The sequence below is a fragment of the Bufo bufo genome, chromosome 10 (genome assembly GCF_905171765.1).
Source record: "Bufo bufo chromosome 10, aBufBuf1.1, whole genome shotgun sequence".
Taxonomy (NCBI): domain Eukaryota; kingdom Metazoa; phylum Chordata; class Amphibia; order Anura; family Bufonidae; genus Bufo; species Bufo bufo.
In genome coordinates, this window is record NC_053398.1 from 137,450,799 (window position 1) to 137,477,878 (window position 27,080).

Sequence of the window (27,080 nt, forward strand, 5' to 3'; positions counted from 1 at the left end):
CCTTGTTCAGGTCCCTTGCCGCCAGATCCATGGTTCGCTTGTGGGACCGTGCGGAAAAATCAACGCGGCCTCCCTGCCTACCCCACCCAGGTACCTATCCCCAGGGGTGAGACCCGTGCCCTTACTAGTGGAAACCTGTTGCTGGTCAGGTATAAGGACGAAATTCTTAAATTTTATGTCCATTTGCCATGAAGTCTTGTGGAAGACCTAAAGGGTTAACAAAGTTTGTAAAATCAGTTTTGAATACCTTGAGGGGTGTAGTTTATAAAATGGGGTCATTTTTGGGTGGTTTCTATTATGTAAGCCTCACAAAGTGACTTCAGACCTGAACTGGTCCATAAAAAGTTGGATTTGGAAAATTTCAAAATTTGCTTCTAAACTTCTAAGCTATGTAACATCCCCAAAAAATAAAATATCATTCCCAAAATGATACAAACATGAAGTAGACATATGGGGAATGTAAAGTCATCACAATTTTGGGGGTATTACTATGTATTACAGAAGTAGAGAAACTGAAACTTTGAAATTTGCTAATTCTTCCAAATTTTTGGTAAATTTGGTATTTTTTTTTATGCAAAAAAATTTTCTTTTTTGACCCAATTTTAGCAGTGTCATGAAGTACAATATGTGACGAAAAAACTATCTTAGAACGGCCTGGATAAGTCTAAGCGTTTTAAAGTTATCAGCACTTAAAATGACACTGGTCAGATTAGCAAAAAATGGCCAAGTCCTTAAGGTGAAATAGGGCTGAGTCCTTAAGGGGTTAAGGTACAACCACACCGCATGGTCATGGCTTGGCAGTACAGGCTCTAATTAAACGAATGATGACCACACTGTATAGTATGGCTGCACTGACATTTACAAGGCGAACCGACTAAACAGTGCGACCTGAAAGGGCATCTGTCAGCAGATCTGTCCCTATGACACTGGCTGACCTGTTCCACGTGCTCTTGGCATCTGTGTTGGTCCCATGTTCATATGTGTCCGCATTCATATGTGTCCGCATTGCTGAGAAAAAAAGATGTTTTATTATATGCAAATGAACCTCTAGGAGCAACGGGGGCGTTGCCGTTGCACCTAGAGGCTCTGCTCTCTCACCTGCCACGCCACATTCAACAGGTCAGCTAGTTCATAGGTACAAATCTGCTGACAGATGCTCTTCAAGTTTAATTAGGGCCCACGGCAAACTGTACTGCCGCAAGACTGTGGTACTGTTACTGTATGTAAAGCCAGTTGTGAACGTGCAGAAACCTTCATAGGCTCGCATTCATCCTCTTCTATCATTGTTCGCTGCGCGAGGAGCAGTGTTAACCGGCGAGGACGTGGTTCCCTCAAATACAGTATATTTATTGCTCTGAATCCCCCTTACACAGAGGTAGAAAAGACGCATTCAATAAAAGTAAATGAAAAAATACAAAATATTCAGACAGCTGGAGGGTTAGATTCATCCACATCGGCGGCTGCTTTCCTGAGAAATGTGACATTTACATTATGTACAATGGTGCGGCGGGTAAAGACCCCTGCACAGTCTTTTCTTTGGGTTCATCATCAGTCTTGTAACCTGGGTCCTTAGATCTTGGGCTATTCTGGAGGAACCACTTCCATGATCATCTGTACGTACATGGTGATTGGCTCTGGAATGAGAAAGACATACCGTAGAGAGTGTGCGGAGGACAGGGTGATGGCAGCTGCCAGAGCTTTACCCCCTGGTTTGGAGGGAATACTGCCCCTTACTGCTTCCATATTCTGCCTATGGAGCAGCAGACATCCAAACAGCTAGGAATTAATATGCCCCAGGTTCATCAGTGGGGGAAAGCCCATAATAATTCACTGCAATTCCCTGATATAGGAAGTGAATGGGACGGCTAAGATGTAATTACCCCTGCTCACTGCTGCGGTTGCGAGCAGGTAAGCAATGAAGAGAAGGAAGTGCTCATAAGAGCGCCGCCTCCTGTTTAAACAGATGACCAGTGGGGGTGCTGGGTGTCGGCCCTCCGCCGATCTAATATTGACGACCCCTCCTGAGGATAGGTCATCAATAGAGATGAGCAAATTTCTGCTTATGAAATTCGTTTGTTGGTTAAAGCTGAATTGCGTTATGGATTCCGTTACCACGGACCATAACGCAATTCTATGACTGAATGCATTCCGTTATTCATTCCGTCATAATAGAAGTCTATGGGCTGCAAAATGGATTCGTCCCGTTTCCGTTATGCAGGAGAGGACTCTAAAGGCATTCCGTCATAGAATTGCGTTATGGTCCGTGGTAACAGGGTCCATAACGCAATTCTGCTTTTATCAACAAACGAAGTGTGAACGAATTTCAAAATATGAGATTCACTCATCAATATAAAAAAAAAGTGGATAACCCCTTTAAGGCCTTGTTCACATGTCCGTTGTTTGATCAGTTATTGCCATCAGTTTTTGTGAGCCAAAACCAGGAGTGCGGGCTACACAGAGATCAGGTATAATGAAAAGATCTGCACCTGTTCTGTGTCTTTGACCCGCACCTGGTTTTGGCTCCAAAAAACTGATGTGTGAACAAGGCCTCATCTAGAATCCGCAGAGTTGGTAGGAAAGTCTTGGCAGCACTTACTTGTTATCTTCTGCGCCCATTTGACCTTGTAGTGCACAAAGGGGAAATAAAGGATGAGGCCACTCAGAATGAAGATCACGCAGTACAGGTAGGCAAAGTCCGGCTCATCGATGATGGGCGCCAGCACCAGGTACAACGAGACCAGAACCATCACGATGGGGATGACAATTGGGACCTGAGGAGGAGAACCAGAAGAATGTATAAAAGATAAGTGCCGGACCTGAAGGGGTTAATTGTGCGTATCATAGCCCCCTGTAAGAGATCAGGGGCTGCCAGGCAGCAGGGGGCAGACCCCCCTCCCTCCCCAGTTTGAATATCATTGGTGGCCAGTGTGCGGCCTCCCCCGGCCCCCCTCCCTTTATTGTATTATCATTGGTGGCCAGCGTGCGGCCCCCCCATCCCTCTATTGTAATATCATTGGTGGCCAGTGTGCGGCCTCCCCTCTCCCCCCCGATCATTGGTGGCAGCGGAGAGTTCCGATCGGAGTCCCAGTTTAATCGCTGGGGCTCCGATCGGTAACCATGGCAACCAGGACGCTACTGCAGGCCTGGTTGCCATGGTTACTTGGCAATATTACAATATTAGAAGCATCATACTTACCTGCTGCGCTGTCTGTGACCAGCCGGGAGCTCCTCCTACTGGTAAGTGACAGATCATTAAGCAATGCGCCGCACAGACCTATCACTTACCAGTAGGAGGAGCTCCCGGCCGGTTACAGACAGCGCAGCAGGTAAGTATAATGCTTCTAATATTGTAATATTGCTAAGTAACCATGGCAACCAGGCCTGCAGTAGCGTCCTGGTTGCCATGGTTACCGATCGGAGCCCCAGCGATTAAACTGGGACTCCGATCGGAACTCTCCGCTGCCACCAATGATCGGGAGGGGGAGAGGGGAGGCCGCACACTGGCCACCAATGATATTACAATAGAGGGAGGGGGAAGCGCACGCTGGCCACCAATGATAATACAATAAAGGGAGGGAGGAGGGGGGGAGCCGCACGCTGGCCACCAATGATAATACAAAAAGGGGGGGGGGGGGGGCGGGGGGAGGCCGCACACTGGCCACCAATGATATTACAATAGAGGGAGGGAGGGGGGGGGGGGCCCGGGGAGGCCGCACACTGGCCACCAATGATATTCAAACTGGGGAGGGAGGGGGGGGGTCTGCCCCCTGCTGCCTGGCAGCCCCTGATCTCTTACAGGGGACTATGATCCGCACAATTAACCCCTTCAGGTCCGGCACCTGAGGGGTTAATTGTGCGGATCACAGCCCCCTGTAAGAGATCGGGTGCTGCCAGGCAGCAGGGGGCAGTCATGTACACAGTTCTTAGTGATGGGGACGCTTTAAGTTAGAATATACTATGGGAACACCTCTGTGTTAGAATATACTGTCGGATCTGAGTTTCACGATGTAACTCAAATCCGATGGTATATTCTAACATAGAGGTGTTCCCATGGTGATGGGGACACTTCAAGTTAAAATATACCATCGGATTGGAGAAAACTCTGATCCTATGGTATATTAACTCCTGACTTTACATTGAAAGTCAATGGGGGACGGATCCGTTTGCAATTGCACCATATTGTGTCAACGTCAAACGGATCCGTCCCCATTGACTTGCATTGTAAGTCAGGACGGATCCGTTTGGCTCCGCGCGGCCAGGCGGACACCAAAACTACTTTTTTTTTTCATGTCCCTGGATCCTCCAAAAATCAAGGAAGACCCGCGGACGAAAAAACAGTCACGGATCACGGAAAAATGGAACCCGTTTTTGCGGACCGCAAAAAAAACGGTCGTGTGCATGAGGCCTCTCTGTGAGTTGCAGACACAGCAGCTTTTCCAGGACTCCCATAGAGATGAATATAGCGGCAGTGCACTTGCCAGTTCTGCTACTTTGTTCATTTCGGAGGGCTCGCAGTAGTACAGGGTCCCAACGGTAGGACCCCTACTGATCTAATAGTTTACCCTTTATCCTGTGGGTAGGGAATAACTTACAAAGGCCGGAATACCCAATTACTGTATGTAAGGAAATGATTTAAAGGGTGTGTAAACTTTTGTAGTAGTTTTTATTTTTATTGTAACAATGCTTGTACAAGCAACTTTGAATCCTGATTAACAGTCTATCCTTCTGTGCAAAGCTAGCTACCGCTACGGTTAAAGACCACCGACCCCGTGCGTAGTCCAGCCCTGCTGTCCTGCCATCAGTCCTGTACTTCTAGCTTCCTTTCCAAACATATGTTAGCAAGTAGTAGGGAATAGAGATGAGCGAACTTCTGTTTTAAGTTCGGCGTCTAAAGTTCGGCTTCCGGTTAGCGGAGGATCCCGATATGGATTCCGAATTCCGTTGTGGTCCGTGGTAGCGGAATCAATAATGGTCATTATTGATTCCGCTACCACGGACCACAACGGAATTCGGAATCCATATCGGGATCCTCCGCTAACCGGAAGCCGAACTTTAGACGCCGAACTTAAAACAGAAGTTCGCTCATCTCTAGTAGGGAACAGATGGAAAGACTGCAGGACTAGGTGCTACAGGCCTTGTTTGGAGTCTGTTACCATGGAAGCACATAAGCCTGCATAGGAGCTGTATGGACAAAACGAGTAGGAAATGATAATAAGCTGCTTCATTGCTGCATTGGAACGCTTCTATACTTTGCTCATTTACCTTAATCGGCCTCTTCATGTCCTTTTTTGTGAATCTCATGACCACCAGGCCAGCGATGGTTAATCCATAAAATAACCAGACGGCAAAGCTGAAGTAGTTAATGAGGGTGTCGATGTCAGCCGGGATAATGTAACACATTCCAATAATGCCCTGAGAGAAAGAAGGATGGAGGTCAGGAAGGCTAGTGCATGGCCTGGGGGGGCGGGGCATGACACAGGAATTGTAGGGGCCCCAAAGAAAGGACGGCCTGTCTGCTCCCATGAGTTCCTCTGTCAGGAGTTCCTTAGCATGTGCCCAAATTTTAGGACGTTTTAAGCCAATTGATTTTTTTGTAAAAAAAATAAATAATAATTTCCTTCCATTCCCCTGACCCGATCTGAAGCAAAATGTACAAATACCACATGGAGCCGGGGGAAGGGAAACTGTGACAGATCTCACGTTGACGTACATAGGACACAATGGCCGGCAGCGGGGTCAGTCTCTTGACGCTGATGTACGATAGGAATTTCAGCATGTGTCCTTCACGACCAGCCACATACGTAAGCCTGAGGAAAGAGGGCGGTCAACTGAATATTCCTTCCGCATGGCGGTGTTACTTGCACAACCAAAGAGGACTCTGGGAACATATGTGGGACAGCGAAGCCGTATTCCAGCTGTGGGGGAACTACAACTCTCAGCATGCTCCATTTATTTCTATGGAGTTCTGAGAACAGCCAAGCGAGTGTGCATCTTGGGAGTCGTAGTCTTACCACAGCTGGAGGTTAGCCATCATTGGCCTAGGACAGGGATGGCCAACCTGCGGCCCCCAGCTGTTGCAAAACTACAACTCCCAGCATGCCTGGACAGTCTACAGCTATTAGGCCATGTTGGGAGTTGTAGTTTTGGAACAGCTGGGGGCCGCAGGTTGGGCAACCCTGGCCTAGGATCAAATACAACTCGAGTATATACACATTGTTTTAGAGGTGCAGTCATCACTAACCTTCCAGCGGTGAAGCAGGATCCATTTGCAGATCCAAGGGTTGAAAATGCCACAAACAAAGGCACGAGCCAGGCTGCGGGGTACAAGACACGGTCCCCGAAGGTCTGCAAGAGAGCGCAGATGGTCACCTGCAGCGTACATTATACCAAATCCCACATATTCTGAGGCATCTGTTCCCAGGAGCTCACAATCTAATATAAGCTCAGAGAGTTTCGACTATAGGATCCAGTAATGGGGCTACTAGTACCCCCCCAATGTTTAGACCACAGTTGGGGCTTGAGGTGATGACAATTTTGCCTCATCTTATCCCCATAAACCAGATTCACAGATTAATTGGTTCATTTAGCAAACTGGGAGGAAAAAGCCTTCACGGCCCACCTACCACAGCAACGGCCGGAGACTGCAGGAGCTCGGTGGGGGTCATCACCGTGTAATAGGCAATGTTGACCAGCAGGTAACAAACCATAACCAGCGGGATCCCAAGTATGATGGCGAAGGGAAGGTTTCTGCGCAAAAGTATGAAAAAAATAAAATCATCGTTATGTAATAATGAATTTCTGTGACCAGCTTTTCTTATTATAAAATATGACAAACAACAAATTCTACCACTAGGTGGCAGCACATGCACACTGTACAACTGTCCTTACATAATTATATACAGGAGATGCCCAGGTTATACCAGCATGGTCCATATCACTATATACAAGAGGATGTATAACTTATACCAGCTGTACATATATAATTATATACAGGAGATCCCCAGGTTATACCAGCATGCTCCATATCCCTATATACAAGAAGATGTATAACTTATACCAGCTGTACATATATAATTATATACAGGAGATGCCCAGGTTATACCAGCATGCTTCATATCACTGTATACAAGAAGATGTATAACTTATATCAGCTGTACATATATAATTATATACAGGAGATACCCAGGTTATACCAGCATGGTCCATATCACTATATACAAGAAGATGTATAACTCATACCAGCTGTACATATATAATTATATACAGGAGATACCCAGGTTATACCAGCATGCTCCATATCTCTATATACAAGAAGATGTGTAACTTATACCAGCTGTACATATATAATTATATACAGGAGATACCCAGGTTATACCAGCATGGTCCATATCACTATATACAAGAAGATGTATAACTTATACCAGATATACATATATAATTATGTACAGGAGATGCCCAGGTTATACCAGCATGGTCCATATCACTATATACAGGAGATGTATAACTTATACCAGCTGTACATATATAATTATATACAGGAGATGCCCAGGTTATACCAGCATGCTCCATATCCCTATATACAGGAAGATGTATAACTTATACCAGCTGTACATATATAATTATATACAGGAGATGCCCAGGTTATACCAGCATGCTCCATATCCCTATATACAGGAAGATGTATAACTTATACCAGCTGTACATATATAATTATATACAGGAGATGCCCAGGTTATACCAGCATGCTCCATATCCCTATATACAGGAAGATGTATAACTTATACCAGCTGTACATATATAATTATATACAGGAGATGCCCAGGTTATACCAGCATGCTCCATATCACTATATACAGGAAGATATATAACTTATACTAGCTGTACATATATAATTATATACAGGAGATGCCCAGGTTATACCAGCATGCTCCATATCACTATATACAAGAAGATGTATATCTTATACCAGCTGCACATATATATCTATATACAGGAGATACCCAGGTTATACCAGCTGTACATATATAATTATATACAGGAGATACCCAGGTTATACCAGCATGGTCCATATCTCTATATAAAAGAAGATGCATAACTTATACCAGCTGCACATATATAATTATATACAGGAGATGCCCAGGTTATACCAGCATGCTCCATATCACTATATACAGGAAGATGTATAACTTATACCAGCTGTACATATATAATTATATACAGGAGATACCCAGGTTATACCAGCATGGTCCATATCCCTATATACAGGAAGATGTATAACTTATACCAGCTGTACATATATAATTATATAGAGGAGATGCCCAGGTTATAGCAGCTATACCACTCCATGTATCTCTGTAGGGCTGGTGGACAGCCGAGTTGCTGTACTCTGCTCTACTTCTGTTTGGCAGCCCATAGGATTGACTGGAGAAGTATCCATCCTGTGTATAGGTGACGGCTTCTCATGGTGGACAACCCCTTTAACTTAGTGGGATTTTATTCCTTCTTCATTTTCCTCTGGCCGTCCAGGAGTTAAGCACATTCTCCTGCAATCAATACTCAGATCCCTTCTGTAAATTCTGGGTAATAAATCAGCGGCGTTCGCCTCTTACCTGTATGGATTTTTAAGCTCCTCTGTAATATAATTGAGCTGGTTCCTGCAGGGAGAAGCATAATTCACACACGTCAGATGGTGCCCGATCACAGGGGGCAGAAAACAAAGGCCCCCTTTTCTAAAAAGTCACACTGAAGCAGAATGAGGGTCACTTACATATTTCTATTTTATGACACTGTCAGTATTTTTTTATTTTAATTTTTTTTCCATTTTTTCGCATATCATCAGGATTTTTAATAGGGAATAATTAAAACATTTTTAATGTTTCCTGAGGCAATCTGAGGTAATTCAACAAACTTTATTCAGACAAACAATATAACAAAGGTTATAAACTGTCATATCTATATAGCCTGCAGGTGGCAGTAAACAGGTTACCATGTATAACTCCTAACATCCTCCCTTTCTTGTGAAATCAAGTAATATATAACATAAGATGATTGGATACCACAATTTCTTTTCACTTTATAACTTTTTATTTATTAATAAGCTTTATTAGATATTTTTTTCCCCCACTCTGAGACTTCACTGCTCTGTGCGATATTCTGATTGTCATATACTGCGCCGCAGTTCTCCTGTATTACAATGTGTTACTGCCTTGTTTCCTGACAATGTATTAGACCCAAATACACAAGGGTGGGCAGAAAATGTTGTACAGGTAAGTGACACCTTCCTGACCTGTTTTTCATGCCCCTGTCTCTGGTTCTTCCAGGGTATTTAGCTCCTGCTAGCCTCCCTTCTCATGGTCCAACCCCTTCATTGTTCGGTGCTGCCCGGCTTTCAGCGCCCACTGCTAGTTCTGGCTATCTGCCATGCCCTCTGGCTTTCCTTCTGGGCAGAGTATAATACATCAAAACGGGCCGTAGCAGCCCATCCCTTTGATGGCGGTAGACTCTTTGGCATGCGTCTGGGTGAGAGACTCTGTGATGCTACAGGTGGTAAAAGCACCCATTTGCTGCAGAACAAATCCCCTAGTTTCACCGGGTCCAAAAAGAACAGACCTATTTTTCGGCATTTCTCCAGCTTCAAACGGCCAGATGACAAGTCTACCCGGGATGGGAAGCAGAAGACTCCCTTCAAACCTCGTCCATCATGGCATCCTCACCCCGAGAGTTCCAAGTCCGAAACAGAGAAGTATTCCTCAGCATGACTTGCGTCCCTCATCCCCTTCCAGTAGAGTGGACAGCCGTCTGCACGTTTGGTTGGCTCACGTTTCGGACATCTGGGTGCAAGAAGTCATCTCGGAAGGGTACAAGCTGGAGTTCACTTCTCCCCCAACTCCATTTTTTTCATTCCTCTCCTCCGAACTCCTGCTCCGCCGCATGTGCCTTTTTTCAAGCTATACACACTCTCCTCTAGCAGGACGTGACTATTCCACTTCCCGTCCAAGACCATTTTCATGGTTTTTATTCCAATCTCTTCGTGGTTCCAAAAAAGGAGGGTACGGTCTGGCCCATCCTGGACCTCATAGGTCTCAGCCGCTTCCTTCGGGTGCAACATTTTAGGATGGAATGCTTGAAGTCAGTTATTGCGTCCATGGAGCAGGAGGAATATCTGTCCTCAATAGATATCAAGGACGCTTACCTTCATGTGCCCATTTGTGTCAATCCAACCTGGAGACGGGCTGGCGCTCGGTTCCCTCAAGGGCCAAGTCTCACCTCTTTCTACTTTATTTCAGTGCAACCTGGCTGTTTTGAACCTTCTTGCAGTCGATTGCTCATCCCCACCACCAGCCACCAACCCGTGGGATCTTAATCTTCTCGACGCCCTCCAGTCATCGCCATTTGAGCCTTTGCAGCAGATTTATCTCTGTTTTGTCTCCTATAAGGTAGCCTTTCTGGTGGTCGTCACCTCCATTCGACGGGTGTCGGAACTTGTGGCTCTCTTCTGTCGCTCTCCTTTCTTAGAGCTCCATCTGGACAAGATGGTCCTTCGTCCTGTTCAGTCTTTCCTTCCGAAGGTGGTATCCTCGTTCCATCTCAATGAGGAGATTGTGTTGCCTTCTTTTTGCCCCTCTCCTTCACACTCCTAGGAGCTCTCTCTCTCCATACTCTGGATCTGCATCAGGCTATTCGCATTTATCTGTGGCAGACGTCATACTTCTGGAAGGCGGTTTCCCTTTTCATGATCCCTGACGGGCAAGGATTGACGGCACCTAAATCTTCCATTTCTCTATGGATCGGTTTGGCTATTGTGGAAGCGTACCGTAATAAACACCAGGAACCACCCTTTTCGTGTTACTGCTCATTCTGTGAGTGTAGTAGGGGCCTCCCGGGCTGTACATCATGGGGATTCAGCCCTTCGGGTGTTTAATACTGCTACATGGTCGTCTTTACACGGTTTCTCCAGGATTTACAGGGTGCACACTTTTGCATCCTCAGACGCTTTACGTTGGTGCAAAGTGCTGCAGACAGCGGTTCTCTGACCGTTCCTACTAGGGATGAGCGAATCGACTTTGGATGAAACATCCGAAGTCGATTCGCATAAAACTTTGTTTCAATACTGTACGCTCTGTACAGTATTAGAATGTATTTGCTCCGATGAGCTGAAGTTATTACTTTGTGAAGTCTCGCGAGACTTCGCATAATGACTTCAGAAATTGATTTATACTGTAAAAAAAACATTTCCAATGTACAAGTGGTACCTTGGAACCGAACCAGAGTTCAGGAAATGTTTTTTTACAGTATAAATCAATTTCTGAAGTTATTATGCGAAGTCCCGCGAGACTTCGCAAAGTAATAACTTTGGCTCATCGGAGCCAATACATTCTAATACTCGCTCCGTACAGTATTGAAACAAAGTTTTATGCGAATCGACTTCAGATGTTTCATCCAAAGTCCATTCGCTCATCCCTAGTTCCTACCCCTGTGTATTCTGGCCCACCGTTGGGATTGCTCTGGTCAAGCCTTGCCCCCCAATAACACAGATGAGAAAACTAGATTCTTCTTTACTTAGGGTAAAATCTTTTTCTCTTCCGTTTATTGGGGGACACAGTTCCCACCCATTCTATTGTTTCATTGGACTTCATTGCGGCTTGGTTCAGTTCCATTTTGCTTTTTTTACTGCTTTTGCACTGTTTTAGCTTAGTCCCTGCAAGAAGGGTATAGCAGGTGGGAGGAGATCACACTTCTGTGCTTAGTGTCTGCCTCCTAGTGGCCATATACCCATGGTCAAGTCTTCCCCCCCCCCCCCCCCCCCCCCCAATGAACGGAGGAGAAAAATAATAAAAAACATACGGTCGTGGGCATGAGGCCTTATACAGAATTTTTTCCCACAAAACTATAAATCAGTCTTTTCAGCTCCTTCTGCTCCATACATGGTATGTAGCCTGTAGCTTACATTGCATTTTCTTGTTGACAGGCTCCCTTTCAGTGCTAGACGCTGGCGCAATAACTATATACAGGGGCGCCCCATCCATGAGGAGCGTTGGGCTCTGCTTGGACTGCAGGTGCGCAGTAATTTATCCTTCAGCCCTACACTCCTATGCTTTTGAAGACTACTGTATATTTGCTGTTTTGTCCTGGTTTTTGCTGCAATTGGCGGCAAAAAAAAAACAAGATCAAAAAGCAATGTACAATAATACCAAGGCATAAATATATGCAGGATATACTAAAGGCATCTACAGTTGCAATAAAAAGTATGTGAACCCTTTGGAATGATATGGATTTCTGCACAAATTGGTCATAAAATGTGATCTGATCTTCATCTAAGTCACAACAATAGACAATCACAGTCTGCTTAAACTAATAACACACAAAGAATTAAATGTTACCATGTTTTTATTGAACACACCATGTAAACATTCACAGTGCAGGTGGGAAAAGTATGTGAACCCCTAGACTAATGACATCTCCAAGAGCTAATTGGAGTGAGGTGTCAGCCAACCGAAGTCCAATCAATGAGTTGAGATTGGAGGTATTGGTTACAGTTGCCCTGACCTATAAAAAACACACACCAGTTCTGGGTTTGCTTTTCACAAGAAGCATTGCCTGATGTGAATGATGCCTCGCACAAAAGAGCTCTCAGAAGACCTATGATTAGGAATTGTTGACTTGCATGAAGTTGGAAAGGGTTATAAAAGTATCTCCAAAAGCCTTGCTGTTCATCAGTCCACGGTAAGACAAATTGTCTATAAATGGAGAAAGTTCAGCACTGCTGCTACTCTCCCTAGGAGTGGCCGTCCTGTAAAGATGTTTGCAAGAGCACAGCGCAGACTGCGCAATGAGGTGAAGAAGAATCCTAGGGTGTCAGCTAAAGACTTACAAAAGTCTCTGGCATATGCTAACATCCCTGTTAGCGAATCTACAATATGTAAAACACTAAACAAGAATGTATTTCATGGGAGGATACCACAGAGGAAGCCACTGCTGTCCAAAAAAAACATTGCTGCACGTTTCCAGTTTGCACAAGAGCACCTGGATGTTCCACAGCAGTACTGGCAAAATATTTTGTGGACAGATGAAACCAAAGTTGAGTTGTTTGGAAGAAACACACAACACTATGTGTGGAGAAAAAGAGGCACAGCACACCAACATCAAAACCTCATCCCAACTGTGAAGTATGGTGGTGGGGGCATCATGGTTTGGGGCTGCTTTGCTGCATCAGGACCTAGACGGATTGCTATCATCGAAGGAAAAATGAATTCCCAAGTTTATCAAGACATTTTGCAGAAGAACTTAAGGCCACCTGTCCACCAGCTGAAGCTCAACAGAAGATGGGTGTTGCAACAGGACAACGACCCAAAGCATAGAAGTAAATCAACAACAGAATGGCTTAAACAGAAGAAAATACGCCTTCCGGAGTGGCCCAGTCAGAGTCCTGACCTCAACCCGATTGAGATGCTGTGGCATGACCTCAAGAAAGCGATTCACACCAGACATCCCAAGAATATTGCTGAACTGAAACAGTTCTGTTAAGAGGAATGGTCAAGAATTACTCCTGACCGTTGTGCACGTCTGATCTGCAACTACAGAAAAACGTTTGGTTGAAGTTATTGCTGCCAAAGGAGGTTCAACCAGTTATTAAATCCAAGGGTTCACATACTTTTTCCACCTGCACTGTGAATGTTTACATGGTGTGTTCAATAAAAACATGGTAACATTTAATTCTTTGTGTGTTTATTAGTTTAAGCAGACTGTGATTGTCTATTGCTGTGACTTAGATGAAGATCAGATCACATTTTATGACCAATTTGTGCAGAAATCCATATTATTCCAAAGGGTTCACATACTTTCTCTTGCAACTGTATATACATATGACAACTGTGTGGTAATACAGCTCAGCCCCATCCATGTCAGTGGAGCAATACCAGAAACAACCCATGGACAGGTGTGGCTCTGTTTTTGGAAGAATGCAGCCATGATCGTCAGTGACCACGTGAGATTGTGGCACCTGGCACCATGTTGTTGATTGTCAGAAGCAGGACGATGTATGCTAAGACACAGAGGACAGATATTCATATAGAAGACATCTTCCTACCATCCATCATAGGCCCACAGACCATTGTAGAGCGCCAGACCGATCCCCCCGGCTGTGATTTTGGAGCCTTCGAAGCTGTTTGTAAAGTTCTCAGTATTTCCTAAAGATGAGACGATGGTATGTCAGTACACTGCACACTCATACGAGGCCAGGTGCAATATCAGACACGTCCTGTAGACAAGGGTGGCGCTGTATATCGGAGGGGAGCAGTCCTATGTGTAATGGAAAAATAAGTAATTCATCCCCCCCATGCCCGATTCTGCACCTCGCGTACCTTGTATCAGCAGGACGATGCCGCTGACAATGATGATGATGATGATGATCATTTTGGCAAAAAAGAAGAAATTCTGCACATAAGAAGCCAGCTTCACACTCAGACAGTTCACCACTGTGATCGTCACTGCCGGACAGAAGAAAGCAAAGATTAAATGTACCCCAAACATTGTCCCCCCAGCTATTGTGTATGAGTGGTCCCTAAACTTACTGATGGCGGCAGCGGCCAGGCATTTGATGACCACCGATGGGGGTTCGCAGCCCGGATAAAATGGCGCTGATGCATACTCTGCAAAGCTGAGACATATGATTGCAAATGACGAAGGTTTCATGACGATGACGCTGGCCCAGGAGAAGAGGAAGGCGGGGATGGGTCCAAAGGCCTCCATGAGGTACGGGTATTCACCTCCAGACTTTGTGATCATTGTGCCAAGCTCGGCAAAGCACAGGGCACCTGCAGATACACAAGAAGGACATGTCATGTATGGGACTGGCACTCCACTATCTCAGAGCCCAGTACAGGAGAGCAGGATGTACTGCGGCATAGGCAGAGAGGCTATCCCTATGAAGACTGCACTGAAGGCGGTCACCGAGCTTTATATATGTGTGGGTCGTACTTACCCATAATCGAAATCACCCCGCACACCGTCCAAATGATGAGGCAGGGCCCCACGGCACCTGTGTTTCTGAGGACGGATTTTGGGGAAATGAAGATTCCAGACCCAATGATTGTTCCGACAATGAGACTTATCCCACTGAGCAGTCCCACCTGCGGAAAACAAAGGTGCAGGTCAGCGGTCGCTGCGCAGGGCCGCGGTCACATGATGCCCTCACAGCTTCTAAGCCGTAACTAAAAGCGTTAGATTCTCAGGTATGTGGCTGCCGTGAGATGAGCAAGAATGTCAGTAAAATTCCTTTACTTTGGCATCATTAGAACATGAGAGCTGCCAGATTATCAGATGTCCCGGGCTAGGATAATCAGCAGACAATATTACTATTCTGTGCTGGAAATCTATGTTCCCTGTGTCAGCCCATCGGCATTTTGCAATCGGGCTCCGATGGGTTTGGGTGCGACTGCCAGAGATGGAGGAGTGCTTTTCTATCATATTCTTTATGCATAGCCAATTTGGCACATAGGTACATCGGGTGTCTAGGAAGCTTTTACTTCGGGTCTCAGCTCTCTAGGACGTACGGTTCTTGTCATAAGGAGGTGGGCCTCTGTGGAGGTCACAGCTAATGGGGTGGTGTGCTGCGGAGGTCACAGCTAATGGGGTGGTGTGCTGCGGAGGTCACAGTTACTAGGGTCGTGCGCTGCGGAGGTCACAGTTAATAGGGTCGTGCGCTGCGGAGGTCACAGTTAAGGTCCTAATTGACAGAAGGCAACAGAATTAGGAAGGGCCAACAGAAGAAGGCAGGGCCAGCTATACCATAGTGCAGAGCAATATACCGCTCCAGCTGAACCAAATACCACAGTGCGGCATAAAATACTGCCACCTGCACCACAGTATTAGGGCTCATGCACACGACCGTGTGCTGGCCGTCCTGTACATTACACAGCAACATCCGTGCGGCGGCTGCAGACAGATCCAGAACCATTCAACTTGAATGGGTCTGTGATCTGTCCGCACCGCAAAAAAGTAGTGCATGCGGTCCGTTGCGCATCTCCGGGATTGCGGACCCATTGAAGTGAATGGTTCTGCGATCCGTGATGCGCACGGCCAGTGACCGTGTATTGCGGACCCACCGTATGCGTATCCGTGTGCATGAGCCCTTAAACTGTATCGCTGTTAAGAAGATGTTGATGCAGTTGAATTCAGGAGGGCACCTGCTGGCAAGGTGCGTAGGAGAGAATCAGATCATTATGTACCCAGCTGGCGGTTGTGAGGAGGGCTTGAGTGGCATCGGCCCACCAGGAAATTTCCCTGTAGGGTCTATGGCCAATCCGCCCCTGGTGCTGCGGATGTCACAGTTAACGGGGTGGAGAACTGCGGAGGTCACTATTAAAAGGGTGGGCGGCTGTGGAGGTCACTACTTAAGGGGAGGGCGGCTGTGGAGGTCACTACTTAAGGGGAGGGGTTATGGTCACTGTTATGGAGGACACTGTGAATACGGTATCTTTTAACCACACACAAACATTAAATGCATTAAATCATCCTGCTAGTTATAAAATTCAAAATCACCCTCTTTCCCCAAAATTAAAATAAGAATAAAAGAATTTAAAAAAAATAAACATCATAGACGTTGCCACATTTGAAAACGCTTGTACTATTAAAATATTTATCCCATTCGGTGAATGGGCGAAAAATCTAAGTGCCAGATTGGCTGTTTTTTCTTCACTTCACCTCCAAAAAAAATTGTAGTGATGAACAAGTATGCGGGTGAAACTCGAACAATTAGAATATCGTGCAAAGTTCATTTATTTCAGTAATGCAACCTAAAAGGTGAAACTAACAGATGAGACTCATTACAGGCAAAGCTAGATATTTGAAGCCTTTATTTGTTATAATTTGGATGATTATGAAAACCCCAAAGTCACAATCTCAGGTCCCCTTTGCTCAGGGGGTATGGATTAATTAGCTGACTAGAGAGTAACACTTTAAGCCTAGAATACTGAACCTTTTCACAATATTCTAATTTTAAGCTGCATTAATGCAATTCCTTTTAATTTGCATTGCTGAAATAAATGGACTTTTGCACAATATTCAAATTTTTCGAGTTTCACCTGTAGATGTGGTATTGCTGTTTTCATACTGACCCAGAGAATGATAGGAACTAGTCATTTTTGCCGCATAGGGAACACCGTAAGACCAAACCCATAAAACTGTGGCGGAATTGTGTTTTTTTTTTTTTTTCCAATTCCACCCTTTGGAATTTTTTACCAGCTTCCCAATACATTGTATGCAATATTAAACAGCCATTAGAAAGTACTTGTCCCACAAAAAACAAGCCCTCAAACGGCTATATGAAGGGAAATATTAAAAAAAATCTATGACCCCCGCGAAAGCCAGGAGTTAAAAAAAAAAAAAAAAAATGGAAATTGCCCGGTCCTGACAGGGTTACTGGGCGGAAGACAGGTGAACCATCTCCAGAACCATAAATTCCTCCTGGCAGATGAGGATTCGCACTTGTCCTCAGACTTTGACCTTCACGTTAAATAAGAACAATTTACTTGCTAATTACCAGAAGATGACCGCTCACCGGATCCTTTTATGGCGATAATGAGCAATTACCCCATAAAACATGAACCTTTTATCCCGCTGAGGTCTGTTTACCTGGCATGGGGACAAGTGTACGCCAGCCGCGAATCCACGGCCTTGTACTATAAAGCTCCAGAGTGTCTCGGTCACAGCCATCGCCAATTTCCTAGAAACTCCCAATTATTTGGAACGTGGCCGATCAGCAAAGTGGAAGAGTCCATCACAGAGGAGGTTTATACTGCTATACTAATGCACATATATTGTATTATATCGAAGCACGCGTTGCTGCTCATCCAGAGCTTCCCGGTTCAATGCTGTAGCACTTGCACAGACAGAGCAGTCGGACAGAGGCAGAATGTCATGTCACTCGCCTAGGAAAAGCGTAGAGAAAGTCGTGGCTCTCACTGGAACACCACTGCCTTCTCGAACAGCTGATCGGCGGGGGTCCTGGATGTCGGACCCCCACCAGATACTGATGACCTACCCTGAGGTTAGGTCATCAGTAAAAAAAAAAAATAATAATTCGCAGAAAACCCCTTTAATGTGTATGGCCTTAAAGGGAACTTGTCACCTGTTATGGGGCCACTAAACCATTAACATGCTTCTATGCAGCTGGGGTTTAAGTTCCCAAACTATAGCAAACCCGCCCAACCCTGCAAAGTCACCAGATGACGAGGAGTCCGGGACTCTTCTCCAGTGGCATCGGCTGGACGAGCAGTCGAATGACACCCATCTTGTGTGGCAGTCTACAGCTGAGAACGTTCCTTCAGCCTACAGCTAACCCTCCTGATCCCCCCATGCACATGCATGCTTGGCAGGTGCCAGCCTCCTCTGCCTTCAGCTTATCTCCCACTGGGCAACTGAATCCAACATGCCCCATCCTCGACATCAGCCGTCAGGAGGCCTCAATACACATGACATAATCAGCTCAGATCTAAGGTGTATGGGCAGCTTAAAAGGGGTTTTCCAGGATTCTGGACGGTTTTATCTAGCCCCTGGAGTGTATGGTATCTAATAATAATAAATAAAAAATGTCACCTGCTCCATTCATTGGTCTGCAAATGCCTGGAAGGACGGGGTCATGTAAGCCACTGCAGCCAATGACTGGCCTCTGCGGCGATGAGTCCCACAGACACGTCACCGCTCATACATACTGTAACAAATCTTCCAGGTGTGAATAGACCCGAACACTGCCCGTCTTCCCAGCCTGGGTAATGACTGGATGATAATATCATCTCAGCTGTGCAGAGACCAGGACTTGCCGGCGGCAGCACTGAATTTCATGTTATCTGCTTCTTTATTCCTCCACATAATGGAGACTGCGCGCTGAGACAACCTGCGGCAGATAGATATTAACTGAAGGCTGCATTCATTAACCCACGGCGCCCGCTGTCGACTCCAGCAGAATGCAAGCTCACATGCTGAGTGCACACTTCAGAGACGTGAGAAGGACCTGAACACAAGCACGTCGGGGGTGATGGAGAGGAACGGTAAAGGAGACCAAAAAATATACCTCTGTGTGTTATAGGCCAAAACAGTGCAGAGTAACGGCACCCCTACTCCCCCGACCCCGATCCATGCAGTATTATCTGCATTGGTTCCTATTTTGGGTCTGGTGGGGGTTGAGCTGCACGAGCGGTCTGGCTCCTCGCCTTTCTATGAACTAGTGATGCCCTGGGGGTGGGGGATGGGACGCAGCTTAATAAATAGGCGGCTGAGTCATCTGATGAAAACCTCTTGTCTTTTTGTTGATCGGAGTCGGCTATATTTAACCACCCAGCAGCGATGAGGCGATCAATACGAGGTGTCTACAGATTGAGTTATTAGTCTATTCCTGGATGCCTCCATGCTGCGAGATGATCTCACCTCTCTATGAGGTCTCCAACATTCACGTCTCATTATTACGGGGGGCCCGCAGCAAACAAATAGTCACTTTTCTCCAACCAGGATCTCGGAGCATTCTGGGACATGTGAACCGAATGAGCTATAAAGGAGTAAGGCTACTTTCACACTCGCGTTTAACTTTTCCAGTACTGAGATCCGTCCCAGGGTCTCAATACCGGAGGAAAACGCTTCCGTTTTGTCCCCATTTATCGTCAATGGGGACAAAACTGAACAGAGTGCTTCAAAATGCATTCCGTTGGGTGGCGTTCACATACTGCCGCAAGCTGCGGTTTTCTGTCCGGCATGGGATGCGAAGCAAAACGGATCTGGCATGACACACAATGCAAGTCAATGGTGCCGGATCCGTTTTCTCAGACACAATAGAAAACGGATCCAGCGCCCATTGCTGTGTTAAAGATAATACAACCAGATCCGTTCACAACGGATGCAGCCAGTTGCATAATACATAATAATTACCTGCCGGCTCAGGTAAAAACGCAAGTGGGAAAGTAGCCTAAGTTGCGGTGGTATGACCTCTAGGACCCCAAAAATCCCAGCAGAGTAGTGGGTGCATGTGTGTGAATAGTCACAAGTGGCGATCTTTAGATCTAAGCAAAGATTTAACGTGGTTTTTTTTTTGATCCGAAAACGGATGGCCTATTCTCAGAAAATGGACTGTAAGATGGGCCCATTTACCGATACAAACTTCTGCAGAGTATTACAGCTTCATCCTGTTCATTCACTTGCATGGGATGAAGCTGCGATATTCTGCATGGCTGCTAATAAGTAGTCTGCGTACGGACAGACAGACCCATGTAAGGGCTCTTTCACACGAGCGGATGCTGTGCGTGTCACCTGCAGTGTGAATAACAGCCAAGCCCCGCACCGGACAGCGGAGACACGGAGCACTAACATGACTGACGATGCTCCGTGCCTCTCTGTGATCTTGTTACTACAAAAATCATGGTGACCACTTTACCTCACTGGGATTCTGTAGTAAAAATATCAGAGAGAGGCACGGAGCATCATCAGTCATGTTAGTGCTCCGTGTCTCTGCTGTCCGGAACGGGGCTTAGTTCTCTTTTACGCAGCAGATTACTCGCACGGCATCTGCTCGTGTGAAAGAGCCCTAAACAATACAGGGGGCTCAGCACCCATACAAGTGCCAAGGGTGCTGAGAGTGAGACCCCCACCGATCTGATATTGATGGACTATTCTGAGGACAGCCCCTTTAAGGATCCGTAGAGACGCCATTAACCGCTGGGGGTTAAGTGACAGACGGGCAAATCAGGCATCTTTCTAGAGGTGGTAAAGGACTGGGCAAGAAAAACCATTGAAAGTGTAAACATGCATGCACGGATTAACTGCCATATAGACCGATGGCGCCGCTTATCTCCACAGGGCGCATGTTAAAAAACCAACATGCCGGTAATGGTTCTTAAACTATTGACAGATACTGGAGGATAGTTTTGCTGCCCACGCACATTAGAGGAGGGGGGCAACCACAGACCTTTAATGTGTAAATGATGCATTGTATTTTATGAACCAGGTGGCTCCGGATGAACAGTGCCCTTAGTATGGGCTGAATTGTAGGAAGGACTTTAAATCTATGCCGACAGGTATCTCATGTGAGAGTCCTAAATATTGCAGCCACTAGACTCCAGTCGCTGCAGGGCACTTACCTGCTTCTTGAGCTGCATGGCGGTGGACTGCTTGCTCTGGATGGACTGGCTATCTTCATTTTTCCCCTCTTTTCGCTTCCTTAGGCTGTCCTCGCCCATGGTGCCCGCCGAGGCCGATCGCCGGATCCTGAGTCATAAGTAATAATGAGATCATGTGATCATGTGCCACAATAAAAATACATAGTATCTGCTTGTAAATGCTGTAATCAGGTTGGCGTTCTGCTGATATCGCTAATAAATTGGCCAATTAGGGGCACAATATGGTTTATTTCCTCGTTATTGTGACACCAGAAAATCATAAAAGTTAGAAAGCAATCAACCTTCTAGTGGATGACGTGGTAAACATGTAGCTGTGGCGAAACATCCTCCTATCCTTAAAGGGGGTTTCCGAGTGTTGTATACTGCAGGATAGGTCATCACTATCCCTCAAAGAGCTGATCAGTGGGGTGGTGGGAGTTGGACCCCCATTGATCAGATACTGACGACCTATCCTCAGGACAGGTCTTCAGTATAAAACACTCGGAAAACCCCTTTAACCTCGTCCTCCTCTACCCAGTGAGCCGGCAATATGCTGTGGATTGGAAAATCTGCACCGCAGCTCGGTTTCTACATGGAAAATGTACTCCGCGTCTTATTCACTTTGCTGGTAGTGAAATCCTCAGCAATTCCTCTACGTGTGGATGAGCCCAGAGGGTAATGTCCGGACGGGATGTATATGCACTAGCAAAATAAGCTGCAGGTCAGATTAGGTTGCCGAACTTTTTTTGCAGCGTTTGGATGAGATTTTTTTTTTATCTCATGCACTTTGGGGCTACTCTATACACTGCCAAAAATCCGCCACATGTGACTGTACCGTAAACTGTACATTGATGCAAAAGCAGAGTAACCTGCACAGAGGGTTTACCGCTCACCAGATGCGCAATGCATGTGACAAGTGTCCTTATCGTGTGTTTCTCTAGATTCTTTGTGGACCATTTAACTACACAGGTAGCTTTAGTAAGCGGGCAGTGACTGGGCAGGTCATAAAGGGCGGGCAGGTCATAAAGGGCGGGCAGTGACTGGGCAGGTAACAATGGGCGGGCAGTGACTGGGCAGGTAACAATGGGCGGGCAGTGACTGGGCAGGTAACAATGGGCGGGCAGTGACTGGGCAGGTCACAATGGGCGGGCAGTGACTGGGCAGGTCACAATGGGCAGGCAGTGACTGGGCAGGTCATAAAGGGCGGGCAGTGACTGGGCAGGTCACAATGGGCGGGCAGTGACTGGGCAGGTCACAATGGGCGGGCAGTGACTGGGCAGGTCATAAAGGGCGGGCAGTGACTGGGCAGGTCACAATGGGCGGGCAGTGACTGGGCAGGTAACAATGGGCGGGCAGTGACTGGGCAGGTAACAATGGGCGGGCAGTGACTGGGCAGGTCACAATGGGCAGGCAGTGACTGGGCAGGTCATAAAGGGCGGGCAGTGACTGGGCAGGTCACAATGGGCGGGCAGTGACTGGGCAGGTCACAATGGGCGGGCAGTGACTGGGCAGGTCACAATGGGTGTAATTTATCTTACCAGGTGTAAAATAAATTAGATTTAGGCTGATTATAAACATAAGGTGGTTGGCGGCCATGTCAATACAGGAGGGGGCAGGTGAAGACGCTCGGCTCCCAGTCACCAAAGGCACTACTTATCTCATGAGGAGGACACACAAAACTATTCTATTCTGATTTTATTTTTTAAAGCTCGAAGTACGTTCTTCCTACCCCTGTGCAACAAAATCGTGTAGCGTGCCACACAAAAACGTGCACTAGGTTGCAGTCTATTGTGGGCCCTCTCCATAAGAGAACAGCCACCCATAAACCAATCCCAGCCCCTTTGGGCCAGAAGGCTCCTGCAAGGGCCCAGAACTAGCGGCCATCCCTCAGCGGAAGAAACGCCAGTCTTTGCTCTGCCTTCCACCCCAGGTGTTGGCTTCTCCCCGGAGGGCGAGACCAAGGGGTTTGCAGGGTGGCGAGGAACCTGATAGCCGCCCCAGACCTCAGGGGGTAGCCTGTAAGGGCGCCACAACCTTGAATGGTCCTAGTGACAATGTGGAAAGTGAACAGAGAGGGGGTCATTTGTTAAGACAGCAGTCTTCTCTACATAACTTCAGCGTATCCCGCGCCGATCCTAATGTAAGCCGCCTTACTAGTTGTCTTACATTTAGACCATTTTCTACGACTAACACAAGCCGCGACGCCCACTTTTGTAGACCCGGCCTGAGTGGGGAAAAGTCGCAGACTGCGGCGCAAATAACCTTTGCGCCGCAATTTGCACTAGAAATACACCTACTATGAGTATATTTCTGATTGTAAATGAGCCCCACAGTGAACACAAAAAAATAAATAAAGTGAATGTGTGCCATTACGGTACGGACATTCTGCCGGTAAATTCCTCATCTTATGCCAGCCGAAGCCCATTCAATGAGAGGTAAGTGGTCTCAAAATGTGAGAAAGTGAAGTGCGTCCAAATGTACCATCACTCCGTGGACTCCGGCAGCCCAGCGTCACCACTCCTGGCTTTCAAACATCTCAGCCCATGACTTTGATCTGGAGGCTCTTGGTCACCTGCCATATGGCACTAATGGCCAAAGGTGTATATCCTAGGGTTAACTTCCGTGTGGTTCTCTGCTCCACTCCACATCCCAGTGCCCCAGACTACACCACCAGGACGGATAAGAACTGATACTACACTTGAGGCCGAGAAGCGATCCATCCTATTCCGATAGCAGACCTGATGCCACAGAAAAGCCAGCCGTACTGATTGGATTTCCGACCATTAATATGTATGGGGTCTCCAGGGGCATACATAGAAATCAATGGCCCCCATAGCAAGAATTTGAATAGCTCCCCCATGCCCTGTCCCCTTCTAGTATCCGGTATGGCCCCTCCCACTAACTGCTGCAGAACCTCATAATACACACCTCAGCTGCTGCAGAACCTCATAATACACACCTCAGAACATGATAGTCTGAAGCTACAGAACACATAAGGCTTTGATCACATCTGTGTTAGGGGTCTCCATCGCAGATCACATCATAAATGCTGGACAAAATTTTGCGGCCTGCCAGGCTCCATGATGGAAACCCACCGGATGTCATTATACAATGCATTTGGAAGTGCTCTCTGACTGTGAGAAACAAGATTCTCTGGTCTGATGGAACCAAGTGTGAACGTTTTGACCTCAAATCTAAGCATCATGTCTGGAGTAGTGTTGAGCGAACTTGTGTTTTAAGTTCGGCGTCTAAAGTTCGGGTTATCGAAGAATCGCGTTATGGATTCCGCTACCACGGACCATAACGGAATTTAGAATCCATAACGCGATTATTCAATAACCCGAATCCGAACTTTAGATGCCGAACTTAAAACACAAGTTCGCTCAACCCTAGTCTGGAGGAAACCAGGCCCTGCTCATAACCTGCCCTGTACCATCCCTACAGTGAAGGCTGGTGGTGGCAGCATCATGCTGGACGGACAGGGAGACGGGTCAGGGTGGAGGGGAAGATGAATGCAGCAAAGTACAGAGATATTCTTAACCTGATCCAGAGCTCTGGGCCAAAGGTTCACCTTCCAACCAGACAATGACCCTAGGCACACAGCCAAGACAACACAGGAGCGGCTCAGGGACAACTCTGTGAACGTCCTTGAGCCAGAGCCCTGGACCAAATGGATCATTTTATGGAGAGACCTGAAGATGTCTGTCCACCGACGGCCCCCATCCAACCTGACAGAGCTTGAGAGGATCTGCAGAGAAGAATGGCCGAAAATCCCTGATTCCAGGTGTAAACCTTGCGGCATCATCTCCAAGAAGACTGGAGGCTGGAATCACTGCCAAAGGGGATGAAGACTTAATGTCCTGAGTAAAGAGGCCGAAGACTTGCATCCCGAGGAATGGGGTTGAAGACTTATGTTCTGAGTAAAGGGTCTGAAGATTTAGGTCCTGAGTGAAGGGTCTGAAGATTTAGGTCCTGAGTGAAGGGTCTGAAGATTTAGGTCAATGCAAGAGTTTAGTTTTTCCTTTTTAATAAATCAGCAAGGATTTCTATCATTCAGTTCTCACTTTCTCATTATGGGTTAATGAATACAGAATGATGGGGGAAAACTGTATCATTTTTCTATTAGCACAGGCCGGTACATAACAAAATGTGAAAAGAGTCAATGGCTCTGAAGACTTTGCGGACGCACTGTAGTCTGTGGGATCCATCAGGTGTTGTCCTCCAGGCACTACCATGGTGGTGGTTATTGTGCTGCTGTGACAGAGCAGAACAGTGGATGTTACTAGTGCAGATGTGAACAAAGCCTAATACACACCTCAGATGCTGCAGAACATCAGGGGTCCGGCTGGGGGAACTATGATGGCTGCTGTAGTATACTACAGCTGGTCATGTAAAACATGGTGGCACCAAAGACACCACAAAAGGAGGCACTGTGAGGTGGCCCCTTCTCTGGGCATCTTTACAGGGGTCCTTCAGTTCACCACACCTAATTACACACAGGGTAATGCGGATAGAAAAGGAACTGGGAAGCAAAGTAGTTTGTAGCAATGTGCACCCCGGCTAGAATCCATAAAGTAGACCCCCGACTAATCATGCTTTTAGCCCTGTGATCGACTGACTGTAAAAACCTACAATTTACAACAACAAGAAACGGCGGTTGCAATCATCATGACCGTACAACAGAGAGGATTCCTACAATCCAAGGGCAAATGACTAAACAGGTCCACACATCACGGACAAATTCCGTCCGTCCGACACCAAGGTGTCAGATTGAAATTTAATGCAAAAGATGGGGCAGCTGGGGAGGAGGCATAGTTGGGCGCCCGCATCTTCAGCAGAGTCATAAGATGATGGAGGACGGGTGAAATTACCCAATAATGGAAGTCCTGGTAGTTACAAACACCTCTGTGTCGCCCGTTGCATGGCTAAGAGCCATAACCCCCGATGCAACGGACTAAACCCCACCGAGGTGGAGAGAACTTACCTTGTGTGTGAAGCTCTTGGGAGCCGAGGCTCTGGACTGGATGCCGAGCGTCTTCAGGGGTGTTATAAGGCGCAGGTAAAGTTCACAAATAATCTTTCCGATCCGGACGGGAAACTGAGGAACAGGAGAGCAGAGGTCACTGTCAGTAATTATTAAACATAGCCTAATTATGGCAGAGCGGAATGCTTGCACAACGCTCGGCTTATCATCTCCATTACGTCTGTTTGCAATGTGTATTGTTTTGCTGCACTGAGCAGTCAGACAGTATCCCGCGCACAGTGGTCGCCCGGCTGGGCAGCCGCATACAGAGTCTTCTTGTTCTGCAGAGCCTACACACAGGAGAATTTAGAAACTCATTATGGGCGTAGATCAGCCAGAAAGATATACAGAAATCTGGATTTGGGGTGGAAATGAAGGCTGCACCCCAAAGCAGTGGACGGGAGGAACTGGAAGGCGAGGAGGTAGTTCCACAAAACTACTCACCTAGCCATATATATTTTTTGCATAAGGGACATTGATTGAAGCGTAGACGGCACCGGGTGCCACATTGGGGACCTGACCACATGAGAAATGTGCCGATTTTTCCACCATAATGTGCGCCCTGTGGCCGGAGTCGACACCAGCAAACAGATGCCAGTGGGTTTGGGGAGACCAAATACAATCTCACGCTTGTCATGTCCATTACACCTTGATTGTCAGGGCCAGGCGTGATCACGTTTTCACTACCTGGTCCTGTCAATCAAAGTGCAGAGGACACGGCGGGTCCAGGTGACCGTGTAATGTGTATGGGGGTATCCTGGCTTTCCTCAGGGGAATAAAAAAAAAAAAAAAAGAAGGATTGGGCAATTTGGATTTCATTTCTCAGGGGGAGATTAGCCATCGTACAAGTGTCTGGGAGCAACTTTCTTCCTTCTTCCCATCCAGAACACATGCATGCGTGACCGAACTGAGCATGC

At 46.7% G+C, this 27,080-nt stretch overlaps 1 protein-coding gene across 2 annotated transcripts; it reads right to left on the reverse strand.

Moving 5' to 3' along the window:
• Positions 1-1,335: 1,335 nt before the first annotated feature.
• SLC7A9 (solute carrier family 7 member 9) lies at positions 1,336-26,341 on the reverse strand. Of its 2 annotated transcripts, XM_040409674.1 has the most exons (13): positions 26,125-26,341; positions 21,123-21,249; positions 14,981-15,128; positions 14,571-14,813; positions 14,361-14,486; positions 14,087-14,186; positions 8,610-8,654; positions 6,624-6,747; positions 6,242-6,345; positions 5,711-5,807; positions 5,263-5,412; positions 2,597-2,771; positions 1,336-1,634 (listed from the first exon to the last, which is right to left on the reverse strand). In XM_040409674.1, the coding sequence occupies exons 2-13, from the start codon at positions 21,219-21,221 to the stop codon at positions 1,582-1,584; spliced, it is 1,464 nt and encodes a 487-aa protein (XP_040265608.1). In that variant the 5' UTR covers positions 21,222-21,249; positions 26,125-26,341; the 3' UTR covers positions 1,336-1,581. The 2 variants fall into 2 exon arrangements, with proteins under 2 accessions (XP_040265608.1, XP_040265610.1); XM_040409676.1 differs by lacking the exons at positions 21,123-21,249; positions 26,125-26,341 and adding an exon at positions 15,552-15,569.
• Between the last annotated feature and the right edge of the window lie 739 nt (positions 26,342-27,080).

Coding starts and splice junctions, on each gene's coding strand:
- SLC7A9 (XM_040409674.1), bottom strand. CDS start 21,221: ATGGGCGAGGACAGCCTAAGGAAGCGAAAAGAGGGGAAAAATGAAGAT. Junction 8,655..14,086: donor CTGTGGGCCTATGATGGATG/GTAGGAAGATGT, acceptor TTCTCCCTGCAG/GAACCAGCTCAATTATATTA. Junction 6,346..6,623: donor AGTCTCCGGCCGTTGCTGTG/GTAGGTGGGCCG, acceptor GCTCTCTTGCAG/ACCTTCGGGGACCGTGTCTT.